Consider the following 27,174-nt stretch of genomic DNA (forward strand, 5'->3'; position numbering starts at 1 on the left):
ATTATAGTTATTTATTTGGTCCATAAACTTTTATTTTGTTTGTGTATCCAATACCTACTTAAGTAAACACAAACATTCTTAAGGAACCTTATACAGATACCAAAACTTTATATTTATTTACCTACTAATATGTATGATATCAGTAGACTAAATAAGCTACATTTTATTTGGGGCCTTATCTAAAAATTACTTTTAAATTTATTTTTAATTTTCAATTCCAGAAGAGCTATAATTAAGTTCAATATAAGTCTACGATACTGCTAAAAGTTATTCCCCTAAACTAAAAAAAGATTGTACCTACTATCCTATATTTTTTTATCTGCCCGATTGCTTGAACAGTAACAGCAATATAATTAACGTAAAAAACTTACCAGAGCACATTTTTACCTTATTTCCCAAATTGACGAAACTAGGAATCGAATTGAGGACTTTGCTTTGTTTGCTTCTAGATTACCCTAGCATGTCCCTCTTCGATTTCCAAGGGAATGTAAACAGGGCCATCTCCTCCTGCGGCGCGGAGGTAGGCAGACTTAATGGCATAATCACCCAGGCAACCAACGGGCAATGGGTGTACGACAATCCAGACGCCCAACTGAAAGTCGGCGACGTCGTCAACTACTGCGTTCTTGTGGTGAACGACGAGAAGGCGGGGTACACTTTCCGCACCTATACTATCACTGGTGAGATATCTTCCTAAAAACTTCTAGCTTTAGGGTTTTATAACCAAAAATTGTGTAATTCTATGAGTCACTAGCGGCCGCCCGCGACTTGGTACGCGTGGATTCCGTTTTACCCCCTTAGGGGTGGAGTTTCGTAAAATGCTTTCTTAGCGGATGCCTACGTCATAACATCTACCTGCATGCCAAATTTCAGCCCGATCCGTCCAGTAGTTTGGGCTGTGCTGTGCGTTGATAGATCACTATGTCAGTCAGTCAGTCCTTTGAGTTATACAGGGTGGAATTTTGTAATGCCACCTGGAGGGAAAGTACTCTTAATATTGTAGATAGAAAATTTATCAATAAAAATTATATTTAAAAATAAAGAAATGTTTTCTTTGAGTATAATTTTCTTTCTACATAAGAGTACTTTCCCTCCAGGTGGCATTACAAAATTCCACCCTGTATATTTAGATTGACTGACGACCTTCCCAACGAGGCCTATCGATTCTCCAGTAGCATAAATTGTCATTTTCCTTCCGCACCTCAATACCTATCTTTCTCAACAGATTGAGATACCTAGATAGATCTCGTTACCTTGAACCTGCATCTCAAGAGATGCGATAAAATCTCGCTGTTCCAGCTGAAAAAATATAACACTTCTTCTTCTCGTGTCAACAACAAACCTACACAGTGTCAGCTCAAAACTCCTCTACAAGAGTGGCGTTGTCAGTAGCCTTCATTAAATCTTCCTGTGTGCAGTTGTTTGGGCACGCAGGGCACGACATCATGTGCTTCGTCGACCGGTTAACAAAACCACACTTGCACTCCAAGTTTTCCCATCCAAGAATCCCTACTTCTCCCAATCAATCTAACACTGTTGTGACAACATGATTGAAAATTTTCTTACGTAACTTCTGATTTAATTTCAAATTGCAACCATTGAAAGAGTAACTAATATTAAGAATTTAGATTAAAGTGGTTGGTAACAATTCCAGAGTTCAGCAGGCCTGACTGCCGACCGTCAGCGACGCGCATCCGCGGTGGCAAAGCGTGCGCAGGACAGACCATCTTCGAAGACAACTTCGACTCCTTCAAGGACGATCTCTGGCAGATTGAACAGTACATACCCATCAACCATCCTGTAAGCAGTATTACCTAAAGCCTGGTCCGTGAGCACGTAGAATCGCGACTGTGCGACGGGCGCCCGCAGTGAGTGCGCGAGCGCGACAGCAACATAATTACGCGCGAGCGATAAGGATGGGTAGCTTGGGGTCTTGGACAAAATTCTACGTGCTCACGGACCAGGCTTTAGCTATTCCTATAATTCGTTTCATCCACGAAGGAGCGCCCCACCAATTTTTGGTCGAGGGAAGCGCGAGCTGCGAGGAGTTTGATCCGAGCAATCCGACCGTCTGAATTGAATGGTTTGGTTCGTCGCGTACAGGCTACACTCCCGATGAATGCTCCATAGCACCTAAATTCCAAAGAGCCAGGCTACTGATTGACAAAACCCCCGCACCCCTCGGATTTGTTGCGTTCACGCAGTAAGCTAATAAAATGTAAACTTTCTTTTGAGACACCTTGTATTTTTAAAGGATTTGACTTGAAATACAAGTTAGTAGCTTTCCGCCCGCGGCTTCGCCCGCGTGGAATTAAGTCTGTCACAGAAAAACTTTATCGCGCGCGTTCCTGTTTCAAAAACCGGGATAAAATCTATCCTATATGTCCTTTCCCGGGAATCAAACTATCTCTATGCCAAATTTCATCAAAATCAGTAGGCCTAAGATGCGCGCCGCGATAAGCGGTTATCATGCCATTTTATCGGTTTTGCCCATACATTTTGACGTCGATAAAAGTTATCACGGCGCGCATCTTAGGCCTACTGTTCAGTGGTTTAGGCGTGAAAGCAAGACAGATAGACAGACAGAGTTACTTTCGCATTTGTAATATTAAGTATTATTAAAGGCCGGTCGATCTATTCTCGTAAATAAAACACTGGATACTCATCTTATACATTATATTATTGCCATAGTTTAGATACAATTCATCACTTTGCACAAAAGCGAACGGCGACTCCATAGAAAAAAAACTGGACTTTTCTTAACGCCATCTAGTGAGTGACTTTGGTACTAAGGCGGTATTTAATCTGTGCATATTATGGCTACGTATTTTATGTTCTACCATTATTTTTAATCAATGCACAAACTTTTCAGAAGTAACTAAGCCCGCCAAGAGCTTTTCGTATGAGACCAATCCCACAAGAAAAGTTTTTTGACACGCTAAGTTGCCCTAAAAGTTTGTGCACTGATTAAAAATAGTGGAGTAATTTTAATCTAGGTATATAGGTATGTAACTAGAATTCAAACTTGTAATATCTTTTAATGAAGCTACAATCTTTTTCTTTACATTAAGAGAAAATGATACTAAAACAATTGAAAACACATTAGAAATACAGCTTATTGAAAGATATTACACGTAAAGGTTACTTAATTATGAGAAACAGCTACTAAAAATAATAAAAATAGTAGTACCATGAATAATGTTCTTTATTTATTTATGAATAGAACATTTAGACCACAATATTATGTATAATATAAATTTTTCTATTCAGTGCATTAATAAACACATTTAGTTTCTTAATAAACGATTAACATAAACGCGATATACAATAAATGTGACTTGAAAAATATCTGTATGTAAACATTCCTTTCATGGCCTATTTGTTCTAACATCTTAATTATTATCGCACAATGTTCTACGTAATTTATCATGTTGAGATTACAATAGTTCAAGGCTTCTTTTTTTCCTTGAATGTTGTGAAAATGTGAACATTTGTTTTAACATCAGTAATTAATATGTTTTTACATAAATTACAGTGTTTCCCAATGAGAAGGGCATTCATTTAAAAAGCTAGAGTCTACTTTATGAAGGTTTTGCATTATCTGTATGTAAACATTCCTTTCATGGCAATGATATTATATAAAAACAAAAGCAGATATGTTATAAGCGCTCGCGCTGTGAATACTCAAATACGTCCCAATTGGGACGTCTTGTGTTTAGTCTTCGTGTGGCCTGCGTCGTGCGCAATCGCGTGTACCACACCGTAAGTTCCTGTGTTCTTACCAAAATAAATAAAAAATGCCATCGTGTGTGTTTCGAAAGTGTACCAATTATGACTCTAAAGTAAACAAAATACAAGGGATCTCTTACCACATGTGATTATGCAAAATTATTTAGTATTTATATTTTCAATTATTTATGCAAACAATCAAGACGCCATGCGCCATGTTCAAGTTAAGAAAGAGAAAGCGATCTTGTTTTGACGTTAGAGCGATAAGGATGCGTGCGCTGCGGACATAGATTAGTTAGTGCAGAATCGTTAAAACTATAGCTATCTCTTTCATTTGCGTGCTATTTCGTATCTTTTGTTTCACTTATCAGTTACATTTGTCAATGTGTGCAATTTGGAATAGCTCGGCACGGATTAAAATCGTAATTTCTATGAACGTAACATATCTATAGTTCTTAGTTCTATAATATCATTGTTTCATGGCCTATTTTCTAACATCGTCTTAATTACTATCGCACAATGTTCTACGTAATTTATCATGTTGAGACTACAATAATTAATAAGTAATTAATAATTTTTTTACATAAATTACAGTGACTTTCGATCTTTTTATACAAAAAGCCACAAACATATGCACAAGCATTTATTTCCCCAGTTAAAACTTCTTCAGAGAAGTGTAATTATTATTGCACAATGTTCTATAAGCCTGACCAGGAACATAAAAACCCTCGCCATGTTGCGGAAAACTAATGGTACTAATTTCTTTTAATGGCAACAGTAACTGAAAACTTCATTGACATGTCACCTTGCATGTCAGTCTATTGCTGTCAAAGTGTAAACAAACTTTATTTTAAATGTGCGCAATTGGTTTTATGAATTAAATTGCTAAAATATTTTTATAGTCGTGAAAGAAAAGTGGTTCACAATGTGTTAAAGTATTTGTTGAAGAGAAATATTAAGGGTTCGGACAATATTTTCATTGAATAATGTTTCCGACAAAGGTTGTCAAATTGACTGACATGTTTATCGTATAGTACAGTCCACTATGAAAATTAGCTGTGGTTTGTTTCAACTACCTATTTTAAAAATTTTGTCACTTTCTAAGTGTTGAATTTTATGGGATTGGGAAAGAAGTACCGAGTTTGAAGCGTTCATGAGCAAACATTGCAGACAATATTCAAGTTCTGAATTTGATTATTGATGAATAATAAAATAAATCTACTAGCTCGATTGATGGTTTCATTTAATTTATTTAACACGCTCACTGCGATACCATTTTTCGTAGACTTTCAGCCAGTGCGTATGAGGTCTTTTCGAGTCAATATTGAACTTCTTTACAGTGCGTATGAGACCTTTTCTGCCTCACAAAATATTGTTTCTAAAAATACTTTAAATATAGCTCAGAAAAGACAATATTGGCTTGAAACTTTTTTATTATAAACTTAAATAGATGTTTAACCATAAACTAGCTTCGCCCGCAGTTATGACATTTTGGTATTGAATAAATTAAAAAAATATATATGACATCTTTTCTGCCTCATTTCGCACTGAAAGAAAGTCCAATTTGTGTCTCGACTAGGGATGGGAATAAAACAAAATTTCAGTTACCATAAAATTATAATATTTGTTTTTAATTAAAGTGTTTTTCATCAAAACAGGGCAAACAGTAGGATTTGTCACACAGAACACAAAAAGTTACAATTTTTATAGTTTTTTTTTGCAGCCTGAGTGCTAATTAGTGTTAGTCTTAATCTGTCTCGTAGCAACCTACGCAGCGCTTTCGTTGACCACCTTTTTTAAGCGAATGTTCAGCACATCATTGTCGGCCGTTTGGTGTAGTGGTTCGAAACGGACTACTATTCCGGAGGTTGCGAGTTCGATTCCCGCACAGTATTTGTGTGCATGAACATATTTGTTTGTATTGGACTGGGTGTTTTCTATGTATAATAATATGTATGTATTTACAAAAAAAAAGTATTTAAGTATGTTTATATCCGTTGTCTAGTACCCATAGTACAAGCTTTGCTTAGTTTGGGACTAGAAGCGCAGTGTAAAATGTCCAAAAATATTTATTATTATTATTATTATTATCTGCCACTAGGAATACCTGAAATAAATACGTGCGTTAAGTGTATACAAATGCCATTTTTAGTTAAAAAGTCAGTGTTAATGTGTCACCGGCTAACAGCGTGCGTCCGTATCGAAACTTATCACATCACTACTCTAAATGCGCGGCGCCCGCGCCTCACCCTGTGCGGTTATGAGGCCTGCAATTTTTGAGGCAGTTCAGACCTCACGGCGCACTGAACGTGATTAATTTCTATCCAGTGCGTATGGGACCTAATCGACCTCATACAATATTGTCTACGTCATTATGCTAGGCTTCGTAAGAGAAGCAATTTGATATATTTGTCTCTGTTGTACTCATAGAAATGTTAAAATAGTCGCCCCCCGCACAGAGTGAGAGAACGCGATTATGACTGCCGCACATGCGATAAGTTCTGCATGTGGCTTTTTAGACCTCATAACGCAGTGAGCGTGTTAAATTAGGTTACCTATAATAATATTTTTTCGTTAATTTATGAAAATATCAAATTAGCCCGTAATCCTGAATCCTGATACATAAAATTAGCCTATTAATTTAATACAGGTACGACTGTACTCAGTGTTGCACTATCAAATGCAATTGACGCGCCTCTATGCCAGGGTTTTTATGTTCCTGGTCAGGCTATACGTAATTTATCATGTTGAGATTACAATAGTTCAAGGCTTCTTTTTTAATTATATTCCTTGAATATTGTGAAAATGTGAACATTTGTTTTAACATCAGTAATTAATATGTCGGCGCCGGACACAGATGCTGCAAATTATTATTGATAATTAATAGTACCAATCTTAATATTATGTTATCTGTATAAATCTGTAAAGCGGGAGGTTTGTGATTCCTAAACGTAACACCCGACTGATGCGCAGAAAAAGGTAACTGTCAATCAGTTTTGTCATGTCAAGTGTGAGCAAGCGGCTACGAGGTTATCTTTGAAAGCGTATTGAGTTTGGTGGAACGTTAAATTGTAGGGAAAGTGATTGTCAACCATCCAACATATTATCTCCTTGCCCGCTAACCCACGCCAATGGAGATTCCACCCCTAGAGTTCCTTCTGATAGAGACCCAGTGCCTTTAAATATGTTTTTACATAAATTACAGTGTTTCCCAATGAGAAGGGCATTGATTTAAAAAGCTAGAGTCTACTTTATGAAGGTTTTGCATTATCTGTATGTAAACATTCCTTTCATGGCCTATTTTTCTAACATCGTCTTAATTACTATCGCACAATGTTCTACGTAATTTATCATGTTGAGACTACAATAATTAATAAGTAATTAATAATGGCATGTATTTAAATGATCTTTTTAAATTAGCAAAAACGGCAAATAAGAAAATCTAAATGGTCATCTATTTTAATGATTGATCCTCTTTCTTTGAGACATAAAATAAATGAAATCGATCGATATTTTAACCTCTTTTGATATACGCAAAATTTTTTTGAGATGTAACAATTAAATCTGATCGTTACTTGTTGGTCCTCAAAAATAAGAGAAATGAGCACCAAATATTCAATATTGTGATACTTTTTTAAATAATTCGATTTGTATAAATTATTTTTTGTCTATATCAAATAATCTTCAAAATAATTATGTTATGGTAGGGTAAACCAGAGAGTGATTGCCCACTGGTAGTGATTGCCCGCTTTAAGAATAATATTGTCAGGTGCCGACTTTGAATCACTCTAGTTAGATTTGAATTTACTAAGTAGATGGCTCCGAGATCAATGTACAGTAGATTTAAAATTTACAATAGGAAACACTTAAAAAAACAGTTATGGCGGATTTTGTCAAGACGGGTGAAAATGTTACTCAAACAGGTAAAGACTTTAACAATTTTACTAAGGAATTACTTGCTTAGAGGTTAAATTTTTTTTGCAAGTTATTTAATATTCAACTAATGGTGTATAGTCATGATGAAATTATAAGTGTTTTCTCCATTATCAATGAAAATAACTGATAAAATTTGATTTCTAACGGTCATTTTAAAGGTGGGTAATCACTGCACGTAAATCTGTATATTTTTAGTTATTGCCCACCATCATTTCAGTTATTGCCATATGTTAATGTATAGTTATTGCCCAGGGCATTTATTATTAGAGTGTTGCCACCATGCAGTAACAGTGTTTAAGTTGCTCATTGCTAGACTTGTTTTGCAATTTACAGGCATAATTATTGAAATGGCTTTTAATGTTTCATTTTCAGAATGCCAAAGACTCCGAAAGTACAATATAGCATAGAAAATTTGCAAAAAGCGATCGAAGCTGTACAAGATGTATCCAACAATTTATCTACAAGATGAATTGCTGAAAAATATGGTTTTGCTTGAAAAAATTGATAAAAATTCAAACGCAAATACAAAAAATGAAAATCCTACGTTAAATCTACTAGTGAAAATGTTAATTGTAAGGAAATAGATACAACTTTAGGGAAGAATAACCAACAGCTAATTGAACATTCTGAGTAACCACTTCAACTGATATCAAAGAAGATAAAAAAATAAATACATATAAAATTTAGATATAAAATTCAAATTTTTGCGTCATCTATGTTTTGAAGTAGATGATTCTGTCTCTACCGATTCTGACTCATCAACATCAGCTCAAGAAATATTTGATAATATGTTAATAAGGCCAAACGCAATTTATTTTGAAATTTTGAAGTACTAGAATTTAAGTTTAATGTTTTGTTTTGTTAATTTAAAGCCTATTTTGTCATTTTAAAATTGATTATTTTGTTTTAAGATACTGGGTAATTACTGTGCTTTAATGTGGGCAATTAGTGTAAGTAATGGGCAATAACTGTACTTTTTGGAGGATTTTAAATTTATTTCAATATTTTCTAAGTTACGTAAGTTTTAACTAAAAACTGTTGATATTCTGTTTAACAGTTTATTGAGTTATAAGAAAAAAGTCATAAATGGTCGATAATTAAAATACTTTCTTTAATTTTTCATCTCAATGTGTTTGAAATCTTTAAGTGGGCAATAGCTATACGGTTTACCCTACTTATTTTTATTAAGTTGTAGTCAAAGGTTGGAAACTATTTAAAGGCACTTGATGTTCAAAGATTTATTTTTTATTAAAAAAGCATACTTATCACGTTCACACTGCTTTATCGGGTCGAATTGACCTTAGGTGCTGAATGCGTTGGTGCGGGATGGATATATTCGGTCTATTTAGTAGTAGATACGAAAGATAAATATTGTTTTGCAAATGTTTGCGTCAAACACAGCAAATATTTGGAAAAAAAACTTATCAGGTCAGGTCGTAACCCGATGTCGCACTAAAAGTAAAAAAATATCGTTTAGTGCTTTTATCGGGTCTAATCAACCCGTTGACAGATGACTCTATGGTCACTGATCACGGTCGTGATCGGTGTACTAAGATAAAATCAACCTTGCGATTTGAAAAAAAATTGGGCGCCACTTGTAACGTTCGTTACTACAGAAAACACAAATTATTTCACAAAATGGCACAAGTTTTATAATATGGCAATGTTAGCCTAAAAATCAGTCTATACGTGGCGGCTTCGTACGGCTTACTGTCTCTAACAAAAACCGGCCAAGTGCGTGTCGGACTCACGCACAAAGGGTTCCGTACCATTGATTTATGAATTAAAATTATTATTTTTTAATTTAAGTTATTTGTATGAAAGATTACGCGGTAATAAGCGGTTTACGATTTACGAGGTATTAAAAAAAACTACTTACTAGATCTCGTTCAAAACAATTTTCGTTGGTAGTTTTTATAGTAATGTACATCATAATAATATGTTTTTTTAGATTTTTCATTTTCTTATTTTAGAAGTTAGAGGGGGGGAGGGGGGGGAGCAACTTTTTTCCACTTTGGAAGCGTCTGTCACGCAAACTATTCGGTTTAGAAAAAAAGTATTTTAGAAACCTCGATATCATGTTTGAAGACCTATCCATAGATACCCCACACGTATGTGTTTGACGAAAAAAAAATTTTTGAGTTTCAGTTCTAAGTATGGGGAGCCCCCAATATTTTTTTTTATTTTATTTCTGCATCAAAATCTTAATGCGGTTCACAGAATACATCTACTTACCAAGTTTCAACAGTATAGCTCTTATAGTTTCGGAAAAAAATGGCTGTGACATACGGACGGACAGACGGACGGACGGACGGACAGACGGACGGACGGACGGACAGACAGACAGACATGACGAATCTATAAGGGTTCCGTTTTTTGCCATTTGGCTACGGAACCCTAAAAACTAACAATGGGAGCGTCGCGAGAGGGGGCGCGCAGACACAGAGATAAATCAAAACAGTACGGAAGCTTCATACAAACGCTCGAAATCAGACTCACGCACACAGACGCACGCTTTACACGAGCTCTAAGCGAACCTCGCAGTCCATCCGTCGCGGGTGTCGCGCGCGTTGTGTTTTTAATAGGTAATAATTTTATTGCATGCGCTGTCCGCTGTATTTTTAAAAACATGCCACGAGTGTATTGCGTAGTATACGGCTACGCGGCTGCTTGAATACATCTTCAAAACCAGAACTTTCATTTTTTAAACTTCGTAATAATTCTGAATTGTAAAAATGATTAAATATTACTTTTTAAATAAAGTGCTTACATCTGATTTTGTAATTGTTCTTTTTAAATTACGTAATTACGCTTTTTAACAATTTATGTGTTCTATTTGATAAAGTGATTTGCTCCGCGCGCTTTTGTACTAAGTGATGAACTGTATTTAAAATGAGGCAATAGGTATGTGAAAGTAAGTATCCGGTATTTTATTTATGAGAATAGATCTTCTACCGGCCTCTAATAGTACTTAATGAATTTATTCGATTATGTATTCGATCATTATAGAACCTAATTAACGTTTTATTTTTTTGTTAACTACCTACTTAGTCAATTAATTTATTCCATTAGGTACTTTATAATTAAAAAAAAAACCTAAATAAACGTTTTAATAAATAAGTAAGTAAGAACCTTATTAATTTTATAAAGATTAAGAGTGCCAACCCTAACACTCAGTTGAAGTGTAGGTATTTAACTCGCCGAAAGGGCTAAGTTTCCGTACTGCTTTAGCTCATATATATTGGGACAATATTATTTGATCCTCTAAAAACTAATTGATCTTTTTTGTATGTGCACTTTTAAAAATAAATGATTTTTTTTATTATATTTTATATTTATATTAATTATTGGGTCTATATTAGTTGATCTACGGATAAATTATGAATGATCTTCATTTAAGGTAACATAATATTTATGTTTAACATACTCTTTTAATATTTAGTAAACAAAAATAATAATTGATCCTCTTTTTTAGTTATTGATCTTTAATTTTGTTAATTTGATGATTTTTATATCAAGTTTGCCTTTTAATATTGATCACCTAATAAATACATTTCGATCTAAGTATAACTTAACTTTAAAATATATTTGATCTATTTAAAAATATTATTGGTTAACTAAAAATATATTTAATCTAACTAAAAATATTATTGGTTAATATTTGTAATTAAAAATATCTTTTAATTTACACGGTACTTTGTGGTTGAGTGACAATCGTCCGTCATTGGTCGTTTATTGAGTTGGCCAAGGGCTTAGCGGCCAATAAGCAAGCAGAATGGTACATTGCCATATTTGTTTAAATTACAAGCTTTGCTTAGTTTGGGACTAGAGGCGCTTTGTAAAATAATTTCTTACTTCTGGCATCCCTGAACCCGACATCATAATTTTTACCTCTTTATTTTTTTTCAAAACGCAAGGTTGATTTTCTCTTAGTATACCGATCACGATCGTGATCAGTGACCATAGAGTCATCTGTCAACGCACTAAACGATAAAATAAAAAGCACTAAACGATATTTTTTTACTTTTAGTGCGACATCGGATCGTAAGGACCTGAAAAGTTTTTTTTTCCAAATATTTACTGTTAGACGAAACAATTGCAAAACAATATTTATCTTTTGTGCTACTGAAAAGACCGAATATATCCATCCCCCACCAACGCATCCAGCACCTAAGGTCAATTCGACCCGATAACGCAGTGTGAACGTGTTAGGTATGCTTTTTTAATAAAAAATAAATATTTAATATCAAGTGCCTTTCAATAGTTTACATCCTTTGACTACAAATTAATATAAATAAGTACCATAACATAATTATTTTGAAGATTATTTGTTAAAGACAAAAAATAATTTATACAAATCGAATTATTTAAAAAAGTATCACAATATTGAATATTTGGTGCTCATTTCTCTTATTTTTGAGGACCAACAAGTAACGATCAGATATAATTTTTACATCTCAAAATTTTTTTGCGTAGTTCAAAAGAGGTTAAAATATCGATCGATTTCATTTATTTTATGTCTCATAGAAAGATGATCAATCATTAAAATAGATGACCATATAGATTTTTTTATTTGCCGTTTTTGCTAATTTAAAAAGATCATTTAAATACATGCCATATATATTATACTGTGGCGCAGAGCGCAGTCCGATGCCGAGGCGTAGGCGGGAAGCGCTCCTATTGGCCGTGGCCGTGTCGGTCCAGGCAACATAATAGGACCGACCCGCTGGCGTTTAGCCAACCTAACGGAATACACCTCGTATGCGCGCTACATCAGGTAAAAATTATGATGTCAGAAGTAAGAAATTATTTTACACAGCGCCTCTAGTCCCAAACTAAGCAAAGCTTGTAATTTAAACAAACATGGCAATGTACCATTCTGCTTGCTTATTGGCCGCTAAGCCCTTGGCCAACTCAGTAAACGACCAATGACGGACGATTGTCACTCAACCACAAACTTAGTACCGCGTAAATTAAAAGATATTTTTTAATTAAAAATATTAACCAATAATATTTTTAGTTAGATCAAAATATTATTTTAAAGTTAAGTTATACTTAGATCGAAATACATTTATTAGGTGATCAATATTAAAAGGCAAACTTGATATAAAAATCATCAAATTAACAAAATTAAAGATCAATAACTAAAAAAGAGGATCAAATATTATTTTTGTTTACTAAATAATACACTCAGCGGCACGGAATTTGGCCCAAGCCTAAACAACCAGATATCAGGCCAAATAGGTGTTGTATACCTAAGTTTCGTGTGACATGTTAACAGAACATTTGTTTTTGTTAATTTAAGAGCCTAGATTCATAAAAAAATGCGTCTGTTTAACTTTTTTGACTCTAGAAACGCATTTCGTTGTCGTAGCGCAAAGAGTACGGGTAAGTTTAAATTCGATATTAAATGTTGTAAGGGTTTGGCGTTTTCTTTTATGTTTTTAAAATATTCTTAGAGTTATTCTCGTTTCCATAATTTGAGAATAATGCCCATTACTCCAGCTCAAGTTGCTCTAATAGTGTTGCTTAGAAGTCAAGGGCGTAGGTATGCAGCGGGAGATGGCTGAAACTTTAAATTTATCGCATACAAACTTAAGATACGCGTTAAAAAGGCATGACCAGATCGCCCCTTACACAAGAAGACCAAAAAGTGGGGAATTAAGGTGTATGTCAGCGCGCGATGACCAGATTGTCGTACTTGCAATATCAATAAATTGGGTTCTCACTACGTTTGTGATACACCAGCGTTTACAAACAGCAAGCCCAGTGAATGTCACTGAGCATACAATAAGAAGAAGGATGGAGGAACATAACCTGCATACTCGAAGACCAGCTCGAGGACTAGAACTCCTCCCATAACTTCGCGAAGTGCGACTTACGTTTTCTAGAGAACATGCAAATTGGACGTTAGACTAATGGAGTAAACTCTTTATGAAAACTGTCTGTTTGCGTACTAACTCTTCTCTGCACCTTCTCCATACACTTCCACGGCCGTCTGAAGCTTTTAAGGTGCCTCTGCAATCATCGATCCATAGAACTTTACTCCATTAGTCTAACGTCCAATTTGCATGTTCTCTAGAAAACGTAGGTCGCACTTCGCGAAGTTATGAGAGAAGTTCTAGTCCTCGAGCTGGTCTTCGAGTATGCAGGTTATGTTCCTCCATCCTTATTCTTATTGTGTGCTCAGTGACATTCACTGGGCTTGCTGTTTGTAAACGCTGGCGTATCTCAACCGCAGCGAGAACCCGATTTCTTGATATTGCAAGTACGATAATCCGGTCATCGCGCGCTGACATACACCTTAATTCCCCATTTCTTGGTCTTCTTGTATAAAGGGCGGTCTGGTCATGCCGTTTTAACCCATATCTTAAGTTTGTACGCGATAAATTTTAAGTTTCAGCCATCTCCCGCTGCATACGCCCTTGACTTCTAAGCAACACTATTTGAGCAACTTGAGCTGGAGTAATGGGCATTATTCTCAAAATATGGAAACTAGAATAACTCTAAGATTAATTTAAAAACGAAAAAGATAACGCCAAGCCCTTACAACATTCAATATCGAATTTAAACTTACCCGTACTCTTTGCGCTCCAACAACGAAATGCGTTTCTAGCGTCACAAAAGTTAAACAGACGAATTTTTTTTTAAATCTAGGCTCTTAAATTCACAAAAACAAATGTTCTGTTAACATGTCACACGAAACTTAGGTATACAACACCTATTTGGCCTCATATCTGGTTGTTTAGGCTTGGGCCAAATTCCGTGCCGCTGAGTGTAGAAGAGTAGTTATGTTATACATAAATATTATGTTACCTTAACACTAGAAAGGCCGCCGTCCCATATTTGTCCCACTCGCGAGTTTGATCGTCTCTAACTTTTTTATTTTTCAACGAAAGTCCATGAAACTTTTTGACTTTTACTGATTTATTTAATTTTATCATTTTTTAATGTTTTTGATAATATAACATTAATAGAAAATTTTTAAAAATCGGTTTTACCTAGAAGCGCCACTGGGTCATTTTTGTCCCACCCTGGTATTTGCCACAATAATTCGATGAAGAGTCCTTGTTTCGAGGAGATACGAAAGTAGAGAGGTGAGGAGAGTTTAGGTGACTCGTGACAATGCAGAAATGTAAATATATTGTACTACTTTTTGCCTATGACTTCACACGTGAGAAATTAAGTTTATCATAGAAAGACCTAATTTCTTGACACTTATCTTTGCTTTTTGACCAAATAACTGAACATTATTTTAAATTATAGCTTATATTATGTAATTCTGAAGTATTAACAATAAAACTGCGAAGTTTTATTAAGATCGGCTTAGTATTTTTTGCGTAAAAGAGTGAAAAAACATCCATCGATCTAACCATGAATCCATACTCACTTAATTTAAGTTCCAGGCATATATCCACCCGTCCATCCTTCCTATCCATTCATCAGTCCATCCATCCTTCAATTCATCAATATTTATTAACTTTTACATTTATAATATTAGTAGGAAGGTGGCTTCTAGACATAAGCCAGTTCATACATTGTATGATTTGATACATTTTTTAAATGTGTGACTTATAAAAATTTGAAAATTAAACGTACATACTTTTCATTGTAATTGGTAAAAAACTTCACTGTTTGTGTACAGATAACAGTAAAATAACCATATAGCCCGACCAGGAACATAAAAACCCTCGCCATGTTGCGGAAAACTAATGGTACTAATTTCTACAACAGTAACTGAAAACTTCATTGACATGTCACCTTGCATGTCAGTCTATTGCTGTCAAAGTGTAAACAAACTTTATTTTAAATGTACGCAATTGATTTTATGAATTAAATTGCTAAAATTTTTTTATAGTCGTGAAAGAAAAGTGGTTCACTATGTGTTAAAGTATTTGTCGAAGAGAAATACTAAGGTTTCGGACAATATTTTCATTGAATAATGTTTCCGACAAAGGTTGTCAAATTGACTGACATGTTTATCGTGTAGTACAGTCCACTATGAAAATTAGCTGTGGTTTGTTTCAACTACCTATTTGAAAGTTTTTTGTCACTCTAAGTGTTGAATTTTATGGAATTGGGAAAGAAGTACCGAGTTTGAAGCGTTCATGAGCAGACATTGCAGTTGAATATTCAAGTTCTGAATTTGATTATTGATGAATAATAAAATAAATCCTACTAGCTCGATTGATGGTTTCATTTAATTTATTTAAACCAGGTTACCTATAATAATATTTTTTTGTTAATTTATGAAAATATCAAATTAGCCCGTAATCCTGAATACTGAATCCTGATACATAAAGGTAGCCTATTAATTTAAAACAGGTACGACTGTACTCAGTGTTGCACTATCAAATGCAATTGACGCGCCTCTATGCCAGGGTTTTTATATGTTCCTGGTCAGGCTATACCTATAAAATTCCTAAACACATAGTACACCAGAGAGATTAAAAACCATACAAAAAAACTTTGTGCAAAATGTGCACTATTATTTGTAAGAATAATATTTATTTTTCCTTTAAAAATAATAATGACTAGTTAAAGTAGTAATTTCATTATTTTAATACAGTAGAACACCACGTAATATTATGTGACTATTTTTAAATGAAACCAAAAATATCTGACTTTTAATAATTCAAAATTAAAATTGAATACATTTAAATTTTTAAAGTTTAACTACATAGATAAACCTTTTTTAAGGATACTACAAATAGTTTTAACCATAATATTCATGCCTGAAACTAAAAAATGTTACAAAATACATGCTGGGACAAAATTGACCCAGCGGCGCTTTTAGGGGGGTCGTAATCTTCGGCACTTCTAGTGTTAAATGAAGATCATTCATAATTTATCCGTAGATCAACTAATATAGACCCAATAATTAATATAAAGATAAAATATAATTTATAACACATCATTTATTTTTAAATGTGCACATACAAAAAAGATCAATTAGTTTTTAGAGGATCAAATAATATTGTCCCATTAATAATTTACAGTGACTTTCGATCTTTTTATACAAAAAGCCACAAACATATGCACAAGCATTTATTTCCCCAGTTAAAACTTCTTCAGAGAAGTGTAGTTCCTCTTCTTCTTCTACGGAGAAGTTTTTTCTTTCTGTGCATATATTTGTGACCGGATTACTTAAAACCATTTTATAATTATTGATAATTGCATTGCAGTTATCATTCTCACAATTTCCAGTGCCTTGATGAGTTAAATTAGTTAATATTGCTGTTTTTAAAGCTGCAACAAATTGACCAGCAGTTGGATTAGCGCCACAATTTCCTCGAATGCAGCCGAACAGGTTTTCCAATGGGTCTTGTTGCAACCTGCGTGTGGACAGACTCTGGACATCTTTATGTTTTTAATAAGGTTTTTCCACACCTGTTCTACTGCATTTAAGGTCCATACCCATCCTTCTTTGGAAGGTGGTGCACGGCTGGAACCCACAAATTTTAAATTTTTAAAAAAACTTTTCATTTTTTTCATGAAATCCAAATGTGGTGTGCTCTTCCTTAAATTTGTGGAAAATATTTTTCCTCGCCTCAAATCTGTGGAGTCACTGTTGAGAGTGTCAAATATTTTGTCCATATTCTCTATCACGTTGACTGTAGCGATGGCTTCAGTAGACAGTGAACCTGAAAGTAAATAAATACACTTTTAATCAATGTGGTGGGCTCAATATAAAATAAATTAAACTTATAATTTGTTATTATTTGCATAATATAGAATATTATTTGCAGTTTACCTTCTGCTATTTTTGCCATCATTCCTGATGCAACTGTGTGACTCAAAACTTGAGTAGCCAACTTTACTCTCATCTTCTGCTTTGTATTGGGGTCTAAATGTTCTATTCTTAAAGCGGGTGCATAAACAAAAAACTGATTGCTGCTATCCATGTCATAAAATTCTTTTATGTGGCTCCATTTTGCAAGACCTGAAATCACAATAATATAATATTACGTTTTACTAATCACAGTTTAATTTACAGTCTGCGCGGGTAGAGAAGCAACTTACCAACTCCAGCTTTATTTTCAGAATTTATATCTGTTACACACTCGATGTCATATTTTAGAAACATGTTTCGGAAACATTTTATTAAATGTGGAGGATCGAAAATTGTGGCTACTTCCACATTGTCTATTTTTATAGACGGGTTTTCTGCTGTAGCACCCAGTATAGCCAGTGCTCGCCTATTCACACCATCCATGTCGCAAACTGTAGCAGCAACACTAAGACCAGCATTTAGGCCTTCATGCAAAATCTGAAACAAAAGAGAAAAAATATTTTATAAATCATACAATTTAGATAAAACAATTTTACAAAGTGTCATGTCTGACCTTCTTTATGGTTGCTTAGCAACATGCGATTTCATTGTTATGACATAGTCATGTAAATAAACATTCGATATTTATCAAGTATATTATTTTATGTAATAAATTGGCGAAAGGATGCCGAATTCAAATAAAAACTACACCAGAGTGCGAGCTGCACTACGAGGAACCCTTACACGAACAGAAAATTACTTGAACGTACAGGAAAACTTATGTAACGAAGAGATTGAATCACGACTACAGTCATTGGAAAATACATTACAAAAATTTCTAGAAACACAAGAAGAAATAGAATCTCAAGTGGACGAAGAATTGTTAGAACAGGAAATTCAACAAAGGTACGAAATAGAAGAATTATGTACTACTTTAAAAACGAAACTCTTGAAATTACGTACGAACAATAGATCCACTCATGAGGAATCACAAAATACATCTTCGATTACAAACATTACAACTGGACATGTACCGAAATTACAATTTCAACCATTACACGAAAAAGAATCATTTCGAAATTTTAATAAGAGATTGATGGTATATTTTCTAATAAATAAAATCGTTGAGCCTAGAACAAAAATATACATTCTGCTATCTACATTACCACCAGAACTTCATGAGAAATTATATGATCTGTGTGCACCAGACGATCCACTACATAAAACTTATGAAGAACTTACCGCAATATTAGACGAATACATCGACCCTAAACCCAGCATTTGGGCTTTACAACATAAATTTATTTCCCGAATACAACAAGAGAATGAAACCATTGCAATGTATGCATCAGAACTTAAGAAACTTTCATCAAATTGTGAATTCAAATGCATGAATTGCAAGAAAACTACCGCAGAAAGCTTCCTATCTCTACAATTTATACGAGGACTTAAAGATGGCGAAATTCGTACGAAAATATTACAAGAACCGGACACATCTTCTTTTGCTAAATTACTACAAATAGCTTCAGCAAATGAATTGGGTAAAACAGAGAGCTTAAAAATTACATCTGATATTGAAAAACGTACTGACTGCATCAACAAAATAATCAGTTCTAATAAAAAACCAGCGATGCAGAATATGAATCGAAAATCACCTAGGTCAATTAAAGACCTATCAGGTAAATGTTTTCGCTGTGGGAAGCCTGATCATCGTGCAAATGAATGCGGAGCAATCAACTCTACATGTCGAAAATGTCAAAAAGTAGGACATCTGGCAAGAGTATGCTTGAAACGGACACAGACGAATCAGATTGATGATGGATTGAATTCTGTAAGTGATCAAAGCATAGCTGATATTAACCTCATCAAAAGTGAAGTCACAGAAAGATATATGATTACTATCACCATAGAAAATAGAACAATTAAGATGGAATTTGACACGGGTGCTTCATTGTCATCGATGTCCCTTGCCGACTACAATGCCCTGAATATCAATAAAAAGATTTTCAAAACTGATATGAAACTGAGAACTTACACCGGAGAAATAATTAAACCTTATGGAGTCGTTTACATCAAAGGAATTTACAAACATCAAAATTTCTACGGTAAACTGTATATTATTGACAAAAATGTTGATCCAATATTTGGTAGAAGCTGGATGAAAGAATTAAACATTGAACTAGCGGATGTTCGATTAGTTGAATCAGTACCTCAAAATAATATATTAGACCAAGTGTTAGAAGAATTTGCCTCTTCAGTATTCCGAACTGATCTTGGTAAAATCCCCAATTACAAGGCACACCTCAATTTAAAAGAGAACACACAACCAATTTTTATAAAACCTCGAAGAATCCCTTACGCTCTTAAACCGAAAGTAGATGAAGAAATCGATCGCCTTTGCAAATTAGGCGTAATTACAAAAATTGATCATTCTGATTGGGGCACGCCGATCGTTCCAATTGTAAAACCTAATGGTTCAATTCGACTTTGCGCTGACTACAAGATAACATTGAATAAAGTTATCCAAGATGAAAAATATCCGATTCCAATAATTGAAGACATATTTTCGGAGATGAATGGAGGTAAAATTTTCTGTACACTTGATATTACGCAAGCATACTTAAATATGGAAATGGACGAAGAAAGCGCCTTACTACAAACCCTTAGCACACATAAAGGAACATACAAGGTTAATAGACTAATGTTTGGAGTCAAAGTAGCACCAAGTCTTTGGCAAAGATTTATGGACCAACTGCTTCAAGGACTAAGCGGAGTAAAATGTTTCTTTGATGACATAATTATTCAAGGATCATCTGAAAGTCAATTATGTCAACGATTGAAAGGAGTTCTTTTAAAACTTAAAGAAAACAATCTGCGAGTGAATAAAGAGAAATGTCACTTCTTTAAACGCAGTATTAACTACCTAGGTCACACTATTGACGAGCATGGCTTACACAAAAACAAAGACAAAGTAAAAGCCATATGCCAAACGAAACCACCTAAGAACGTTAATGAATTACGTACATTCCTCGGCATGGCAAATTACTATAATAAATTCATACCAAATCTAACGGCAATTACAAACCCTCTGAATGAATTACTGAAGAAAGGAACGGAATTTATATGGAATTCAAAATGCCAGACCAGTTTTGATAATATAAAGAAAGAAATTCTTAGCGAAAGAGTATTGACATATTTTGATCCAGCCAGGCCACTTGTTCTAGCTACTGATGCGTCACCGCTCGGATTGGGAGCTGTTCTCTCTCATAGATACCCTGATGGGTCCGAACGGCCAATCGCGTTTGCGTCGAGATCTTTAACTTCAAGTGAAAAGAAGTATAGTCAAATTGACAAAGAAGCAACAGCTATACATTGGGGGTTAAAGAAATTCTTCCATTACTGTTACGGTCGAAAGTTTACACTGATTACTGATCACAAACCATTAACTTCGATTTTTCACCCGAACCAAACCTTGCCAGCCCTCAGCACCATGAGATTGTTTCATTATGCACATTTTTTATCTGGATTCGATTACAATATTGAATACCGAACTTCAAAGAATAACTCCAATGCAGATTACCTATCCAGATTTCCTGTAGAAAATGTTAAAGAAAATTCAATAGACCAGCATTGCGCGTACCAAATACAGCAAATTAACACACTGGAGATAGGGCCGCAAGTCATCGCTCGAGAAACTGCTAAAGATAATGAACTTAAGCCTATACTAGAAGCGCTAAAGTCAGGACGATCTCTGAAACATTATGGGTACAATGATAATGAACTTACTCTACAAAATGATTGCATTTTAAAAGGAAGTAGGGTATTTATTCCAAAAAACTTACACATGCAGATACTAAACGAATTACATGCGGGCCATATTGGTATTCTGAAAATGAAGTTACTAGCTCGTAGTTATGTTTATTGGAAGAACATAGACAAAGACATAGAAAATAAGGTCAAATCTTGCAGAGCATGTCGTTTAGAACAGAATCAACCAACTCGAGCTCCTATTCATCACTGGGAAGAACCAAACGGTCCATGGCAAAGAGTTCATATCGACTTCGCAGGTCCATCAAATGGACATTATCTATTCATTATCGTTGACGCATTTTCAAAATGGGTTGAAATTATCCCAACAAAAACCACTACAAGTTCATGGTGCATAAAAAAATTAAATGAATTATTTGTTACTTTCGGAATGCCTCATATATTAGTTTCAGACAACGGCCGCCAATTCACATCAACAGAATTTGAAAATTTTATGACAGAATGCGGAATAACGCACCGAAAAACCGCACCATACCACCCAGCGACCAACGGCCAAGCTGAAAGGTTCGTACAGACCATCAAGAGAGCACTGCGTGCAATGACGGGGGAGAGAGGCGACTTAATGGATAAACTCTTAGTGATTAAATACCGACTGAGGCGTACCCCTGGCGCTAGTGGACACTCAGCTTACGAGCTCATGTTTGGCCGAGAAGTAAGGACTAGACTTCATACTATGCTCAAAACCCCATCAACCTCTCCATCGAGAACTAATGACACATTGGCCTCACATACAAGACATTTTGTTTGTGGAGACAGAGTGCAGGCTAGACTTTACGGAAGCTCCGCTCAGAAGTGGACATTTGCCACAGTGGTACAGCGCCTGGGCAAGCTGCACTATGTCGTGCGTACGGACGGCGATCTGACCTGGACACGCCATCTAGACCAGCTGCTGCCGGCGCCACTGGTGCCAGCAGTGCTGCAGCCAGGAATCGCGGCGGAGGCGTGTCATGTCTGACCTTCTTTATGGTTGCTTAGCAACATGCGATTTCATTGTTATGACATAGTCATGTAAATAAACATTCGATATTTATCAAGTATATTATTTTATGTAATACAAAGTCATGATCAATTTAGTATCTTTACAGAAGATAATTGAATTACCTCTTTTTTATGTACCTACTGCCAGTCTATCTGCTGTTACATAGCCACTAGAGAGGTAAAATGCAACAGGTTGCTTCTTCTTTTTCCTAATACCACTTAATAGGAAAACAAGTGCATGTGATGCAATAAGGTTACATCTGCCTTGCTGTCCGTGGTCTTGGTATCCTTCTATGATATCTTGTTTTCAATTAGGTAGGTATAATAAAGATTTTTTTTAATGGACATCTCATCAAAAGTTAAAATGTATTCCTTGTCTGTTGTCTGATTCTTTTTCTTTTTTTGAAACGTCTTTTAACACATCAAATATAATTTTATTGACACCGGTCTACATGTAGGTAAAATTTACTCAATAAACATTTGAGTGTCGACTGTGCTGGAAGGTTATATAACCTTCGCATCAATCTATAGCATGTAGGAGATCTCTTAAATAATCGCAGTCCTAAAATTTTTTCTTCAGTAGACCACCTTCTCCCCTTCGGTTTTTTTTTTTAATTTTTAATTTGCGATTGCAACTAGAGATGGGTTTCCACCCGGGTAAAAACCCACATGAGGGTAAAAACCCAATAAAAACCCGTTTCATTCCACCCGTGAGTGTTTACACCGGGTGAAAACAAATAATTTTATAATTATTTCAATTGGTATCTTTTCTTTATTTTTATTGAATTTTTCTCATTTAAGTTTATTGATTAATAAGTAATAAGTCAAATTTAACACTAATATGCAATTATATCGTGGCCAAATCGTAAAATTGATCATGTTATGATGATGTGACCAATTATTTTATAAAATTGTGTTATTTCAAGAATCGTTGAACCGATTTAGAAGAAATTTAGTAGGAATACAATAATTTGTGATCATGGCAAGGACATGGAGGGGGGGGGGGGGGGATGCCAAAGATGCCAAACTCTCTCTTTGATGACATTACGGTATAAAGTTACAAATAACAACACCAACTACGAAGTACTTCTGCTTAAAAACTTGAAATCGAACCGCCCTTCCGCCACTGTAACGCATTGTAACGTTTTTCAAGACCTCATCTCCCCCCAGATTGCATTACGTAACACTAGAACGCCCCCTTAGCAACAAATACCACTTCTCACTTTTAAAAAAACGCTATTTTTGTTTTCACCCACCAGAATGGGTGATAATGGGTAAAAACCGGGTTTTTACCCAAATCACCCAGTTTTAACCCAATCGGGTGAAATGGGTTTTTACCCACTACCCATCTCTAATTGCAACATCAAAGCAAATGTAGGTGTCAATTTTTTCATTAATTCATTAACCGACTCGTCATTCGTCAGTTTTTCTAATAACTGTTTATTTTAAATTTTTTTAAATCTCCTTTTTAATTCCCATATCTTTTTGACATTTTTCTTGCACTTCATAAACAGTTTTTTCTCGCGGGTGCTCATTTCCTTTTTTCTACTGCACTGCTTGTGCTTGGTTTCTTACTTGCAGAAGTAACACAAGGTGGTTGGTTGACATCATTCAATATGTTAGATGGCCCTGCTTCAGCTACGTCTGATGACATGACTTCAGGCGCAAACTGAAATTAAAAACATCAATATATATGTTACGGTTAATGTGATAAATTGAAAATTATTAATAATAACCGGTTATTATGAATAATTACCGACAGTCGCGGTAAAAGTGATAAATTAATCACATTTAACAGTGATTATTTAATAATTCAACCTTAGTACTAACAAATTTCATAAAAGAGAACAACATCTTGTGTACGTGCTCGTGTACAGCCAAACTTTTGAACGTTTTGATATCATATATTAATATAATTTGGCATAATGAGTTTGCAATGTTTCTTGCATAATATTACTTTTCCATGATGCCTATAACATAATGTTTTGATTTAAAGTGAAAAAATAGGTTAAGGTGCGGCGGGGCCCCCGCCGCGGGGGTGGCCCTTGGGCCACCCCTAAGCCGCCCATTTAGTTTTATACACACATAAATGACCTCATATTAATCACATTTACCAAATCATGCGGTGATTATTCATAATAACCGGCGATTATTCATAATTTTCACATTTATCACTTTGACCGTAACATATACATACAACAACTAACCTAAAAGTAATAATAATAATAAGTTGAAGCAAATAAAAGAATAAAACATACCAAATTTCTTATTTCAGGAACAGCAAATTTATGTAATTTCTTAAATGATATACACTCGACAGCAAATAAATCGCACCACCCGCGACAAGCACTTTCAAACGTATGCATCCCCACTTCACACCAATATTGGTACCATTCAAAAGCCTAGTTCTAAACTTCATTTCATTATAGGAAAGGTTTTTACCCCAAAAATGTTTCTTTAGAAGAATCCAGAGTCACTTCTTCAAAAAATAGATAGTTACGCTTGAGCCAACTTTTATGGCTATAAAACTGTTAAGTTGGGATTAATCGCTATCCATCTGTTAAAGAGGACACGTGTGATCATTATTTGGTTTTATAACCATAAAATTTGGTCTAATTGATCCCAGAGGTGAGCCCAAAGTGAGGTCTTTTTTCAAGTCACATTTATGGTATATGTTAATCATTTATTAAGAAATTAAATGTGTTTTTCTTTAAGGATATTTATTGGGCTTTCAAATAACACCAATGTTGTTGGGGCACCATTATTGTGTCAAAAGAAAATCTTTAAAGTTCGCGTCGCGGGTGGTGCGATTTATTTGCTGTCGAGTGTAGGGTAGTCAATAAATGAGGTTTTATTGAAATGTTTGCTACAGAGAACTTTATGTCCATTGTGCAATTTCAGCTGAAACTCAGGTGAAAACCATTCCCCATCAGGGAAACAGTAGGTACTGTGCCCATAATTCACATCTGAAATGAAATTGTAATTACAGTTTTATAATACTAAAGTGGTCTAGCATAAGTAAGTTTGTATGAATATTACGAAGTGTCAGGTACATACCGTAAAATGTTTGTTTTTCCCATTGAAGTAATATTACTACGTATAGAACAGACATCGCGAACAAAATCTGTACAGAGCGGGGTGCGGGGCGGGAATTTGACGGACAGCTGTCAGTCAAATCCATGACTATCAAGTTTCATAATTTATGGCGATAAAATCTGCACCAGAAAATGTCGTACTTCATTGATAGGATTGCACGAATAGTGACGTTCCTGCGGTCGCCTCATCATAGACTTTGTGAATCGATTGTGAAAATAAACAAATCGGCTAAATTGTGTTAAATTTTCATGGTGCTCAATAGCAAAAAGGTTCAGCTACTTACATTATTTTCTTTTATTATATTGTGCGTTTCCTGTAATGTAATCTAAGCTCCCCTCCCTTAGACTAAAATTAGCCCTCCTAGACAAGTGACAAAACGTAGCAGTTGAAACATTCGAAATCACTTCGCTCTGCCGTTTTTTGGTGTTAGTTACTTCACTCTGTGATGCGATTTTAAAATTACAACTGGCGATTCCGAATTCACAACTGAGGGGACTGAGGCTAATCGTGTTACTTGTGCTACAAGTGCGTATGGGCTTCATACTGATGCTTAAGCCATTAATTATTTTTCTTCCCGATTAAAATCTAATGTAATCGATAATCGCCTTGAGAATCGTTAACTGGTATTTTCTAATTCGATAAAAAAATTACCCATCTCTAGTTTAAAACTGTCATCCAACAGCGCACGAAATATTATGAGTTATAGATAATGATACCATTACAGAGGCGACACTTCGTTTACGTTTAGTTTCTGCCTATTGAATTGGATACTGTAAGGAAATATCGTCATCATCATTTTAGCTACTGGACGTCCACTGCTGAACAAAGGCCTCCTCTAATGATTTCCACATCGCCCAGTTGATAGTGGCCTGCACCCAGCGTCTTCCTGCTATCTTCAGTCAGTCCGTCTTGAGATTTTAGAAAAATTCCCACTCGTCACGGTAGGAACAAAGCTAGGGATGACCCACGCCTTCACTCCAGAACCAATAAAATAACTGAAAGTCAGAAACTTTCAGTTATTTTATTGTCTCTATTGTTAACTATCTAAGTGGTTGAGTACACGTATAATAGCAGTGAGGTAGAAGTTACGGGACTATTCCCACCTCTCCTTTTCACCGCTGCATCTCCTATGTAGCTAGCACCTAGACTAGTTGATTTAAAGCCAAGGTATATCAGTTTTTAGGTAATGACTTAGTGCATCTAAAAATGTAAAACTTTCTAGTTTTTTGTAACATTGAAAAATCTAAAAAGAAGCATCATTTTTTTTACGTTCAGGTGTTTCTAAGTAATTTAAATGGAAGCTTTTGATGACAACGTATTGCTTACTTTTTCAGCTGTCGAACGAATCACTTTTATACTCATAGGTCCTGTACATCGGTAGATTTGGTAATTAAATGAATCCATCCGGACTCAGAAACTAAAAAAAATAAAATAGCTGTAATTTTTTAATACTGGATTTGTCGATTAAATTGATCATATTACTGCGCCCTAACGGGTCGGACACTGGTGACCAGACACACTGTACAATTATTATAATTTTAGCCTATCTCGTGAGCTAGGTGTCAATAATTAGGGTGATTTACTAACTAACCAGTCGCATACGAACAACAGCAGTGAGATTCAAACAAGTTTGATCCATGATGCCGCACGACTATTGTGTGAGCCCACCCGTAACCCAAGCTTATTTAGCTTAACACAAGGGGCTGGACGGGACTATTAGTAATTTGTGCAATACAAAGTGCTTATAATCTTTAAAAAAATCTTTTTATTGCTGTATTTAACCATCCTTTCGTATACTAATTTATGCGTCAGTGTCAAGTCTGCGATTTTTATTC

The 27,174-nt window shown here is 35.0% G+C and overlaps 1 protein-coding gene and 1 long non-coding RNA gene across 2 annotated transcripts in view; one reads left to right on the forward strand and one right to left on the reverse strand.

The window, feature by feature from the left end:
* LOC135077720 (beta-1,3-glucan-binding protein-like) overlaps positions 1 to 27,174 on the forward strand; it is a 48,931-nt gene that overhangs the window by 182 nt on the left and 21,575 nt on the right. The window contains exons 2-3 of the mRNA XM_063972291.1: positions 450 to 680; positions 1,655 to 1,800. Of these exons, the coding sequence (XP_063828361.1) occupies positions 461 to 680; positions 1,655 to 1,800 (366 nt within the window). The 5' untranslated portion in view covers positions 450 to 460. The remainder of the gene's footprint in view (positions 1 to 449; positions 681 to 1,654; positions 1,801 to 27,174) is intronic.
* On the reverse strand, positions 16,627 to 17,931 carry LOC135077213 (uncharacterized). Its single transcript, XR_010258430.1, has 3 exons — positions 17,689 to 17,931; positions 17,420 to 17,608; positions 16,627 to 17,309 (listed from the first exon to the last, which is right to left on the reverse strand). It is a non-coding gene; the product is annotated as an uncharacterized LOC135077213 (long non-coding RNA).

This window comes from Ostrinia nubilalis, chromosome 13, assembly GCF_963855985.1.
Source record: "Ostrinia nubilalis chromosome 13, ilOstNubi1.1, whole genome shotgun sequence".
NCBI lineage: Eukaryota > Metazoa > Arthropoda > Insecta > Lepidoptera > Crambidae > Ostrinia > Ostrinia nubilalis.